This window comes from Brienomyrus brachyistius, chromosome 2 (assembly GCF_023856365.1).
Source record: "Brienomyrus brachyistius isolate T26 chromosome 2, BBRACH_0.4, whole genome shotgun sequence".
NCBI classification, from domain to species: Eukaryota; Metazoa; Chordata; class Actinopteri; order Osteoglossiformes; family Mormyridae; genus Brienomyrus; species Brienomyrus brachyistius.
Window position 1 is genome coordinate 19,832,186 of NC_064534.1, and position 12,077 is coordinate 19,844,262.

The 12,077-nt window shown below is 40.8% G+C and overlaps 2 protein-coding genes across 3 annotated transcripts; one reads left to right on the forward strand and one right to left on the reverse strand.

Annotated features, from left to right (window-relative positions):
• Positions 1-2,294: 2,294 nt before the first annotated feature.
• On the forward strand, positions 2,295-5,307 carry LOC125718720 (solute carrier family 2, facilitated glucose transporter member 6-like). The gene is given in 5 exon segments (XM_048992732.1): positions 2,295-2,426; positions 2,760-2,966; positions 4,254-4,330; positions 4,523-4,763; positions 5,134-5,307. Coding segments are annotated over 5 exon segments (831 nt in total).
• Positions 5,308-6,603: 1,296 nt separating this feature from the next.
• Positions 6,604-11,007, reverse strand: LOC125726079 (calcium channel flower homolog). Of its 2 annotated transcripts, XM_049002589.1 has the most exons (7): positions 10,937-11,007; positions 10,688-10,816; positions 8,847-8,919; positions 8,562-8,687; positions 8,163-8,270; positions 7,756-7,820; positions 6,604-7,274 (listed from the first exon to the last, which is right to left on the reverse strand). In XM_049002589.1, exons 2-7 carry the CDS (start codon positions 10,794-10,796, stop codon positions 7,249-7,251), a joined length of 507 nt encoding a protein of 168 aa, XP_048858546.1. In that variant the 5' UTR covers positions 10,797-10,816; positions 10,937-11,007; the 3' UTR covers positions 6,604-7,248. The 2 variants fall into 2 exon arrangements, with proteins under 2 accessions (XP_048858546.1, XP_048858547.1); XM_049002590.1 differs by having other exon boundaries at positions 7,689-7,820; positions 10,688-11,001.
• Between the last annotated feature and the right edge of the window lie 1,070 nt (positions 11,008-12,077).

Genomic DNA, 12,077 nt, shown 5'->3' on the forward strand with positions numbered 1-12,077 from the left:
GAGTTGAGTGATGTCAAACAAGCAGCGACTGCGTCGGTTATTCTTTTGTTGCTCAAAAAGTAAATGTCCGAGATTGTGAGACGTCGTTTCTCCTACATACTTTCACTTTTGGTTGGTGAACTAACAGACCACTGCGAGTAGGACACAGATGAGATGGTGGATGAGAGAACAGCACTTCTTAATAATGGACCGGGTGTTCTGACGAGTTGAGCTACCTATCGAGACGTACTATCGAGTATTATTGCGCATGTGCAGTTTTAGGGGTTAAGGTTAAGGTAAGGGTTTTAGGGCTTTTTGGGGGGGTTAGGGTTAGGGTTATCGATTAGCGCTATAGTAGCGTAGCTCAACTCAACAGAACACCAGCTTCTTCTACAAGGTGTAGCGCTGCCGTTTATATGTTTACCTTTACGTATGTTTCTTTACTCCTACGCTGTCAATAGTCACTCTGTTTCTCCTTATCAAATGTGTTTCTTTGTATATACTGTATGTTTGTTGCATTTTACCGCAATTTTATCTTCATGTATAATCGTATACAATTATTCGCAGTGTTTCCTGACCAAACCTGTTACTTTAAGTGACGACTTGCAAGAGGAAGAAACTTTACTGACACATTTGAAGCTGGCAATTAGGGATGCGCGATAGTATTATTTTTTCAATTCGACCTCAGATTGTATTTACGAGTAAATGGTATAGTTACCTCCTTAATTTACTATATATATATATATATATATATATATATATATATATATATATATATATATATATATATATATATATATATACACACACACACACACATATGTGTGTGTGTCATGCCCGGCTCGTACGATTCTCATGTGTGCCACTCCCCCGATTATCCACGTGTGCTTCCCCGATCGTACCCAGCTGTACCTTGTTATTTCGCCATGTCTTCTGTCTATATCAGTCCACGTCTTGCCCTGCCGTTTGTCCGTCGTTGATGTTAGTATAACGTTGTGATGTCCTGTTATTCCCGTAGCCCTCTTCCCTTTAATAAATCCCCGATTTTCTCCTACCTGCCTCTTCCTTGCCTGCTTCCTGCCCGTCGCTACCCGCAAACCCTGACAATAGACATATACACTGACTAAGTACATGAAAGTATATAAAAGTTGAGGCTACAGTGGTCACAGACTCACCAAAATTGGATAATGGAAGATTGGAAAAATGTTGCTTGGTCGAATGAGTCTCCATTTCTGCTGTAATAGCAGGGTCAGAATTTGACGTACATAACATGAAAGACTGGATGCATCCAACATTGTATCAGCAAGGGGATATTTTCTTGCCACACTTTGGTACCCTTAATACCCATTGAACATCATTTAAATGCCACAGCTTACGTGAGTATTCCTGCTGATCATGTCCATCCCTTTATGACCGCAGTGTATTCAGCTACTAATGGCTACTTCCAGCAGGACAACGCCCAAAAGCTCATATCATCTCAGACTGGGTTTTTGAACATGACAATGAGTTCGCTGTACTCAAATGACCGCCACAGTCAGATCTCAATACAATAGAGCACCTATGGGATCTGGTGGAACGGGAGATTTGCATCATGAAGGTGCAGCTGAAAAATCATATCATCATTGACCAAAGTCCTGAGGAATCTTTCAAGCACATTTTTGAATCTATCCTATCAAAAATTAAGGCAGTTCTGAAGGTAAAGGGGCTTCAACCTGGTATTACCATTGTGTACCTAATAAAGTGGCCAATGAGTGAATATTTCAGTTTTACTGAGGACCAAATTATATTTCCTCCATCTACTGATGCATTTACGCATTTGAGTGTACACATTTGTGCTCATTGTCTGGAACCGCTGAAAAGCAGTGACATGGTGGCCAAATTCCTGCCATAGACATGTGGAGACTTGTCCATAATTCCTCCCTCTCTGCATCAGCTGTGAGAGTTGCAGCAGGTGCAGTGGTGGAGGTAGACCTAGCTTAGGATGTGTGCGCACTAGTATGCATGCGCAGACGAGGGATCTGTTCATGAGTTGCAAGCATGCAGACACATACAAGAGCCAGCAGACAGTATTTACTGTAACTGTATAACATTCTTGCTTAATGTACACTTTGCTTAAGGAACCTATTTTATCACTTCCTCCAGTCACCAAAATCATGCAGTCTGGTTTTTTCCACATCTCTGTGCGTATTAAATTGCTTAACTTATGTATGTATTTTACCTATGTATTTTATAGAATACAACACACTTTTGTTAAAGATTATGGTAGTACATTCATCCATTGCATTTATTCCCTAGCAATAGCAAGCTTTTCCTGGATGTTTTCTGAAGTACTGGGAAACTTCACCTCTGGCTATGCATTAGTATACCCCTCCCCCGTTATTCCCTACCTCAAGGTCGATGACAACCCCAATCTCAGGATGGACACCTCACACATCTCCTGGTTCGGGGTGAGGACTGAAGGAAAACCTGTATATGAACATAAAACAAATGGGTGTTGTATAAATAGCATCATTTTAATCAGAGAACGATATATTCATAGATTAATAGAATTGATTCTGATCCCATGAAAAGTTACCATTTCAGTGTGAGAGGTAATTTTAGAAGATCAATAACGTAAATGATAAAGGATGTTCTAGGTAGAGAGTTGGGTGAGGACTATGAACATTGACATCAGGGAACAAGGAAGTTGTAATGAAAAAGCAAAGGCGGGTGTGGTGGGGGGTTATGAACAGCTGAACAAGTTATGACATTAATTATAATGTTTCTTTTTTCCCCCACAGTCAGTCTTCTCACTTGGTGCTGCGGTTGGGGGTCTTGGGGCCATGTTTCTGAATGACAAGATGGGCAGAAAGCTGAGCATCATGATGTCTGCAGTGCCGGCCACCATAGGGTACCTGCTGATGGGGTCAGCACAGGCCGTGTGGATGCTCTACCTGGGACGCGTCCTGACGGGCATCGGCAGTGGAATGACGGCCGCCTCCATTCCTGTAGGTCTCACAAATGCTCCGTTTTTTTTTTTTTTTTAGATTAATTGCTTAAGATATTAGGTCTGGGATTAGATAGGAACATTTTGAGCGGGCAACCTCATATTATGCAATGAGGAACTTGGACTGAACAAAACCAGGCACTGGGAAACCACAGGTAGTGCTGACAATGTTATGAATCCAGATAGAGGAACAGCAGGGTTTTGTTCTAATTCTGAAACTCTTTTATGGGCAGCTCTGAATCCTGTAGGTTACCACCAAAACTTCACACGCACAGTACTTTGTAATCCTTTTAGATTTTCTTATCTATTTGCCTCACAGACTCTTTCAAGTCTTTTTAACTCCTTCTTTTAGTTTTCAGATCACATGTTTACTAGGCCATTTTTTTAGAGTGACATACAAATGGGAATCGGAGAGCCGGGTCAGAGACTGTCCTCGGAGCAATTGGGGTTAAGGACCTTAAGGGCCCAATGGTGAAATTAGGCTTTGGGTCACAGATTCTGATCCGCCCGCTTTTTGGTCACGGGCCAGTCGTCCTAACCTACAGAGCCACACACTGCACACCAATTTAAGTAATTGACTGATTGATTGATTGGATAGATAGATACTTACTTACTTTATTTCTTTATTTATCCAGAAGGAAACTTAGGTGTCTAGTAACTTGTACACAGTAAACATACACATAGGGACACAGACCTATGACATTCACGCACACATACATACTGCAAAAATACAAAGGAAAATAACAGGAGGGTAGTGTGCTATACAGGCCTAAACATTAAATCCATCACACTCCTCCCCTTCCATTTGATGTTGAAGATCTGTATGGCCCTAGGGACAAAGGACCTTCTGAGCCTGTCTGTTTTGCATGACAGAGACAGAAGCCTACTACTGAACACACTCTTCTGTTTGGAAAAAGTGGTCTGCAGAGGGTGGCGGTCATTGTCCAGTATTGAGAGCAGTCTGCTCAGGGTCCTCTTATCTGCAACTGATGTCAGTGACTCCAGCTCTACACAGAGCTACAGTAGCTTCTCTCACCAAACCATCCATTCGCCCAGCATTCCTCTTCCTAGTGCTGCCTCCCCAACATGCCACAGCATAGAAGAGGACACTGGCCATGACAGACTGGTAGAACATAAGCAGGAGTTTGTTGCAGACATTGAAGGACCCCAGCCTCCTAAGGAAATAGAGCCTGCTCTGCCCTTTCTATTCCTAACAGTTCAACACCAATTCTCAGTGACTGAATATTGGAATATATGAATAAGATTAAAATTGTGATTTTCTTCTCAGGTTTATGTGTCAGATATTTCCAGCCCAGTTGTGAGGGGAATATTGGGATCCTGTCCACAGATTACAGCAGTTTTTGGGTCCCTCTTTACATTTTGGGTAAGATCACTTAAACAGCTTTTGGTCTCCTCACCATTGTATAAACAGAACTTCATTATTATAAAGAGAAATATTGTATTTCAATATACAACTTAAGTGAAAATGATTCCTTTTTAAAAAAAAATCTGTAACCATGTTCTTGAGGGATTTTGCATTCCCATTATCTGTCTGAGTTCTATGTTGTTTCCATGTCTCTAATTAGGTTTTCTGTTGCCATGACGATGGCTGGCCATTGCTGGGGAGGTACCAGTCATTGTCATGCTTGTGCTGCTCTGTTTCATACCTGACTCGCCTCGATATCTCATTGCCAAAGGCAGAAAGGAGGAGGCACGCAAGGCCCTCTCATGGCTTCGGGGCAGTTACTCCGACTTTATGCCTGAGTTCAACAGAATTGAGAGAAGTATTGCGACTCAGGTACAACCCTGAATATACTGTAATTTGTGTAAGAATTTCGGAATAGATGCAATAGGCCAAAGGTTTAATATAATTTAAATAGTCCTCATAGATTTGTAGGTTTAGTATCTTTACAGAGAAAAGTTACATGCCGTAATTTCATAGAAGTGCCTGTTAAGCTTTTTGAAGGTGGTGATAAGAATTTAATGCAATTGATGTAGAAACAGTGCCTCCAAGTGGGCTTGGTGTGATATTACACAATGCAGTAAAGTTTCCACCTGCTGGCCAGTGGGATCACAGGCTTTTAGTGCTTAACAGAGTCAGAATATAAAAAGCATTGTAATACACACAAAGTAAATGTAAAAACGTGATTTTATATGTGCACTTTTAGGGTAGCATCACCTGGTCAGACCTGGCCAAGCCTTGCTATTATAAGCCAATCTTAATCTCCACGACAATGAGGTTCCTCCAACAAATGACTGGCATCACTCCAATCCTGGTTTACCTAGAACCCATCTTTCTAAGAACCAGGATCATCTTGGTGAGTATCAAGAGTGATGTGTGATGTTGACCATATGATAAAATTCTTCCTTATTTATTTAATGATTATAATACTAATTATTATTATTATTGTTGTAATATCAGTTTCTGGACTGAATTGATTGGGTAGAATGAATCTATGAAGGAGTTACGAAGGAGGACACTGAGAGTTCTAGCAGAGCAGAGTTGGGTGTCCAAGACCCTTTTTGTTGGAAACTAAATGCATCAATTTTACATGAACTGCAACCTGACTCCTTTTATCAACACCCCTGGAGACTTGGGGAAGTATTATTATTAACAAAATAATAGGGCTACAACAGCAACAGCAACAAGAACAACAACATTAGTGCATTTAATTTGTGCAGCACTTTTCAAGAACCCAAACACGCTTAGAGTAGGTTACTTATAATTTTGTCCCACACATATATACGGATACTATAGTAATGATGTCATGGCTAATAAACAGAGAGACATCATATTATATTACAGATATAAGCAGGATAGGGCCAGCATGGTGGTACACTGGTTAGCACTGTTGCCTCACACCTCTGGGACTCAGGCGGAGACTCGAACCTGGGTCACATGTGTGGAGTTTCCATGTTCTCCCCATGTCGTCGTGGGGTTTCCTCCGGGTACTCCAGTTTCCCCCCACAGTCCAAAAATATGCTGAGGCTAATTGGAGTTGCTAAATTGCCCATAGGAATGCATGTGTGTGTGAATGGTGCGTGAATGTGCCCTGCAATGGACTGGCCCCCCATCTTGGGTTGTTCCCTGCCTCGTGCCCATTGTTTCCGGGATAGGCTCTGGACCCCCTGCGACCCAGTAGGATGAGCATTTTGGAAAATGGATGGATGGAAAATATGATCAACTTTTTATTCATATATATGTTTCAGCAAGGAAGACCACTTCAATCAGGTACAGCAGTCTGTAAGAAGCCATTGTAAATCACAAAGATACTGCAGTCCTGGCCTACTGTCTACGTATCCATCCATCCATCCATCCATCCATCCATAATCTAGATCAGTGTTTCTACATTTTTGCTCCCTCACAAATTTCAGGAACAGAATGGGAGAGAGCAAAAACATGGACTGACTGCGGGTCCCTGAGGACTGATATGAGAAACACTGATCTAAATTTCCCCTTATCCAGAGTCATGACGAATCTACAGCGTGGCTTAAAATAAAATAAAAAAAACCACACACATTTCATTCATACTTCAGATCTGCAGTTTTACTACAAAAACGTTTGTTCAAACTCCAATTCTTACCGTTAGGTGCAAAAAGGAAAAAAAAAAAAAACAAAAACACAGGATTTAAGGAATTAAATTGTTTTTTATACAAACTCATGTTTGTATAAAAGTGGTCATTTATTAAAGTTATTGTGGAAGTTTTTAGTACATGGTCACAGCAAGTATTCAGTATTCTTATTAAACAATATTGAGAAATTCCAAACCAGATGAAGAGCCTACAGTACACCTGCAATAAGATGTCTATTCCCTTTTCTCTGACGATAGGTGCCCCTGCGGTACTGTGGGGGTACTTAACCCAAATTGCTTCAGCTAACTTTAAAATAAATCTGCACTTTGCTTTGACATTTTTCAATTTAGCAATGTACACACGAGGAGAGCTTTGCGTCAGAGAGCCAGGTCAGACAGCATCCCTGGAGGAGTAGGGGTTGAGGGCCTCACTCAGGGGTCTAACAAGGATTCAAACCCAAAACCTTCTCAACACAGACCCAAGCCCTTGAGCTACACACTTCCCCCACTCTGAACGTGTATACTAAAACTAAAAAATATAACATCCAAACAAGTACTACTGACGTGTTAGGTTGAATAAGAAAGCCATGGAACAAATGCAGCATGGTCTCACTGATCAGGTTACTATGGTGACCATCTTTTTTTCTCCCATTGGGCCGGTTGATGGTATCATTGCTTCACTAGTTCCTCGCCACAGGGTGGCAAACACACTCAGGAGGGGAAGAAAAATACATCAGCTGTGAGAAACAAAAAAAAAGTGAAACCACAACAGAATGTATTCATTTAATGCACATACTCTGCTATTTTCAGCTTAGCGGTCGTTACTGATGTTAAAGACATTGATTGATTATTATGTCATGCTACATATACTGTGGAAAGTATTACTGATGTGGAAAAAAGGTAAGTGATACATTTAGCTAGTCATCTTTACAAACACCTTGTAGGTCGCTGAGCAGTGCTTTCAGAATGGCACACGCTGCATAACGTGTGACAAGCACCAGTACACAGTCGCGCAAACATGAACGCAACTTTTATCAATAAACAAAATCAAATGCAACCGTCAAAGACACTAACACACAACAAGACAGGGGATTCTGCAGCCACACACACTGTACAGTGTCAAAAGGTCAGCAGCTGTGGAGTTGGTTCACCTGGTCAGGTTTCTGATAGGAGGTTGGGGGGGGGGGGGGGGGGGGGGTCACAGAGCAACCACCTCACATGTGTCTGTCTCTTCATTGCCCTGTTTCTGCTGATCCAGTTGGTTGTAAGTTGTAGCCCCTCCCCTGGATGACAGAGGGAAAGAACATTTGATTTGGTAGCATGAACATCTATGATCAAGCTTTTACCTAAGTGTGTTACTGGTCTGATACCATTACAGGACTGCAATAATACAGAGTTTAAATTAACAAATCAATTTAACATTTACATTCCAATCATCCAGCCAGCAGAAAAACCACAAAGATTGTTTTCTCTGCCTTTTATTTATGAGACCACATCAACACTGGAATGACATAAGCTTCAATAATTCCTTACATTTTAAGCAGTTCAGACATCACGAAAACCCACAGAAATGCTTATCTGTGGCACAACAAAGTACACTACATTTCCAAGGAAAACAGCCTCACTTTTTCCCCAGGGATCCCAGACCGCACAGGACTCCGGTCGCAAAGGGTATCGCATTTCCCAACAATGTGGTGAAGGTAAGGCTTATAAGGACTGGAACTACTGCCATTCTACACACAAGAGATTAGAACAGTGACAAGCCACATCTGTAAGAAAGCAATGACCTTAAATCTTTACTCGTTACCATAATACATGATCATAATACAAAACATCAGCTTCTGGGGGCAGAGAGGAAACAAAGTAAAACAGGATTAAAACAAGATGAACCTGAAACAGTTAAATTCTTGCTACCGTTTATTCTAGTGCTGCGCATTCAATGCTTAGAATATTGATAATGTATAGCCACTGGCAGTCATATTTCTGGGTGCCTTACAGATTACAAAAGGAAGTAGACCTTTTACCCGCAATAGAAGGCACCCTTCTGCCAAGGTCTGAGCTTTTCTACACGGCTGGAAACGACATCGGCAAATTCGATGAACTGACAGCAGAACGGCGCCTCGCACAGGAACAGGACGAAGGCATTCATCCTGTGGGCGAGCGAAGCGTGCAGCAGCACAGGGGGGATGCACGTCACAAATGCGGTCCATGGAAACCAAAAAGCACGTGGAAACAACTGACTTATAAAAGGCATATTATTAAATCACGCTTGTTGAGTTGGATCACGTAAAGGAGAAATAAATACTTACACCATCCACACTCCTGCGATGATATTTAATGGGTTGATGGTGATACAGTTGAATAAACCGGCAAAAGCGCAAGCTGTGGAGGATAATCGGTGTGAAAATCACATTTTGCCGGCAATCATCCATCCATCCATCCATCCATATCTGTACTCGTTAGACTTTGGGACCCCCGCGAGCACATTGGTCAGGGCACATTTAAACAAGTCAACCTAAACCGAAGGACAAACAGGATGGCACCGTCTGAGAAGCTTCGACCACAGCTGCTTTAATACATGACTTTATGTAACAAAAGTCCTTTCAAATGCATTGATTACACATTGACAAGAGACTTTACCAGTTGGTAAAAAATATGCATACCTCACCCCCACCCCATCTATAAAATGGCTAAATATTACATACTATTTTCCAAGCAGTCATTGTAAAAATAGAAACGTTGTAAACGGATATCGTGTCCAGTGTCATTCCTGTGTTTTTCATGTTAGAGATCGCTGCACTAGGGGCTAAACTTTTCTTTAATTCCTCATATTCATTGTAGAATGTTCTGTTGATCTGCGCGTTTTTTTATTTATCTGCAGTGTTTATACTTGTTTGCACTGTTTATCTGCACTTTACGCATCTACCCGCCGTACGCGCGAGAACTCATCCCCCAAGAATCAGTAATGTATCCTATTTTAAATACCTAGCAGGGGAAAAGAATCTGTCAAAATGTGAAATGGCGTTCCATTTAAAACCGGTATTTAACTATGCATGCCCTACACCAGGGCACAGAAATGAATTCGCTGCAAATCAACATGCCGCTTCTTTTCCTGTTTACGAGTTACGTGAGCTAAACTTATTTTAAAAGCTTCTTAAATGTGTCGGTCTTCTAAATTATACAGCGACTCATTAAATATGGATACTCTGCGAAAGTGATATGGTCACCATTGCACCAGCGTCACTCTGGCTAGAAGCGTGCAGCAAAAAAAAAACCCAGATACCTGCGACACAGCCAAATATAAGTGACAAGGTACGCGTTTTAATGGCCCAAATGCGCTGCTGCGTGTGAGCCTGAAAAACTAAATTTCCACACTAAAGGAGCAAAGGGCACCCAGGAAAAAGGCATCTTCCCAGAACAGAGGAACTGAACCGTGAACATGTCGAAGGAAACGGACCGCTGATTCACAGCACATTAAGTGTAACCCTATCTTCAGGTGCCAGGGAATAAAAAAACAGAAATCTAAGTTGCGTGATCAACGGGACTAGCTGGGGGAGGAGAGGAACTTAAACTGGAAAATAGGCCTACTGCAATTCTACAATATGAAAGGCAGGTCGTTACCTTGCAGACTGTCAAAAAAAACAACATATTGTTCTTAGGAAATACACGGTTCATCTGTTACACCGTACAACCAAAGTTAGAAACCAGATCAAACAAAATGCAGACGAGCGTCCCCATTTCATGTACTAATGATAATCAAATGGCATTTTTTACGTTAACTAGCCTTAACTAAAACTTGTGTATTCGTGTGCCTGATAGGTAACAGTTCACACTAGACTGAGCCATGCTATTTTATATGGCATAATTAAGACCACCTAGGAGTGCCATGATTACCGTTAGGTTCAGGGGGTGGAGTCCAAGCTTCCATTCCACTCATAATAGTAAGCAACAGTAATAGCAGATACATTTAAATATTTGGGAAACTGTGCGACTACACGACCATGTAAGACTGATGTCTATATTAACACGTAATTGCATATACGTTTATATACAATAAGCACAATATACTATAAGCAAAGCGGAAAAACCAATGCAACTGGACAAACAAAGCTGCTGACTAACGTACATTCGCACTTGCCAATGTACTTACAGACCCCACCGACGAGCGCCCCGCCTTTGCACATCCATCGGTACCACCAGGTTATGCTTTCGTCCTCGGTTTTAGCCTTAGTGGTGGTCGCTTGCTCCTCCGATGTCATGTTGCACCACTGCCCCTAACCTTACAGGAGATTTTAAACCTTTAGCTAAGTATCCTGATAAAAAATTGCGTTCTCACAGAGAACACCCAAGATAGTCTTGGGGAAACTTAATTTCTCATAACATGAATTTAAAGTCTTACTTTAGATCAAACATCCATTTCTAAGACGTCCTACGAGCACTTTAAACACACCTTGCGATGCCGTGGTGAAGGCACGCTTCCGATTGGTCAACTAGACTGTCTGTCAAGCTGAATAAGACAAGCCTACCCCCCAGGTAAATCCCATTTCGTTCCACGACATTATAAAACATTTAACTTGGATAAGAGAAAACCTGTATGAGCGTAGTGTCAGAACCTTAACTTCCATTTCAGGCAGTATACATAGGTGCCTAATCGAAAAAGTGACCTACATCGAACTCTCTTCAGCTCTCCTTTTTATCCTTTATTACATGGACGTACATTTATATCGAGATGGCGGTATATCCTTCAGTTGTATCATATATAACATAACACTTTGGTTACAAAACATATACGTGAAATATCTTAAGTTTTTTTTTTTTTTTTTACTCCTGACAGTTTTCACCTAGAGAATCCCTAGCCTCTGTTAGAATGGTTTAGTCTGAACTCTAGATCCTGTTGCTACACGTTACAGTTGGGAAACGTATGTCATACTATGGCAAGCCAAACTGTCTAATAATAGAAGACGCACTTGCTCTAGCTTAAATTTTACAAGTAAAACTAGTAAAGAGCCATGTTTTAATAGCACTAATACGCATTACAAATATACTTAAATTTTGACTTGCACGATTTTTTTTATTAGCAAGAACTACATTATTGTCACTAGTACATTTTCATATTATAGAATATCTATGTCAGTTTTAACTAGTAATTTATTACGATTGACTTCCACTGAACTTTTGCCTCTCATATCCATAATTCTGCTTTTACTACAGAAGTCATATTGTAGATATCTATAATTCGGTTTTCATTAGTGAAAACTCAAATTGCAGATACCTATACATCTTAATTCTAGGCAAAAATTCAGGTCCACATCCATAGTTCAGTTTTTAATAGTCAAAATATAATTGCAGATGTCTGCGGTTATACTGTACAGACCTGAAATAGCAAATACTGGTAGGAATTCACATTCAATGTAACAACTGAATTGCAGATAGCTGCACTGACATTTATAGTGGTGAAAACTGAATTATGCATAAATGGACCTTGAATCTTTACTAGTCAAAATTAAAATGTACATATCTTCAATATCATTCAGAGTATT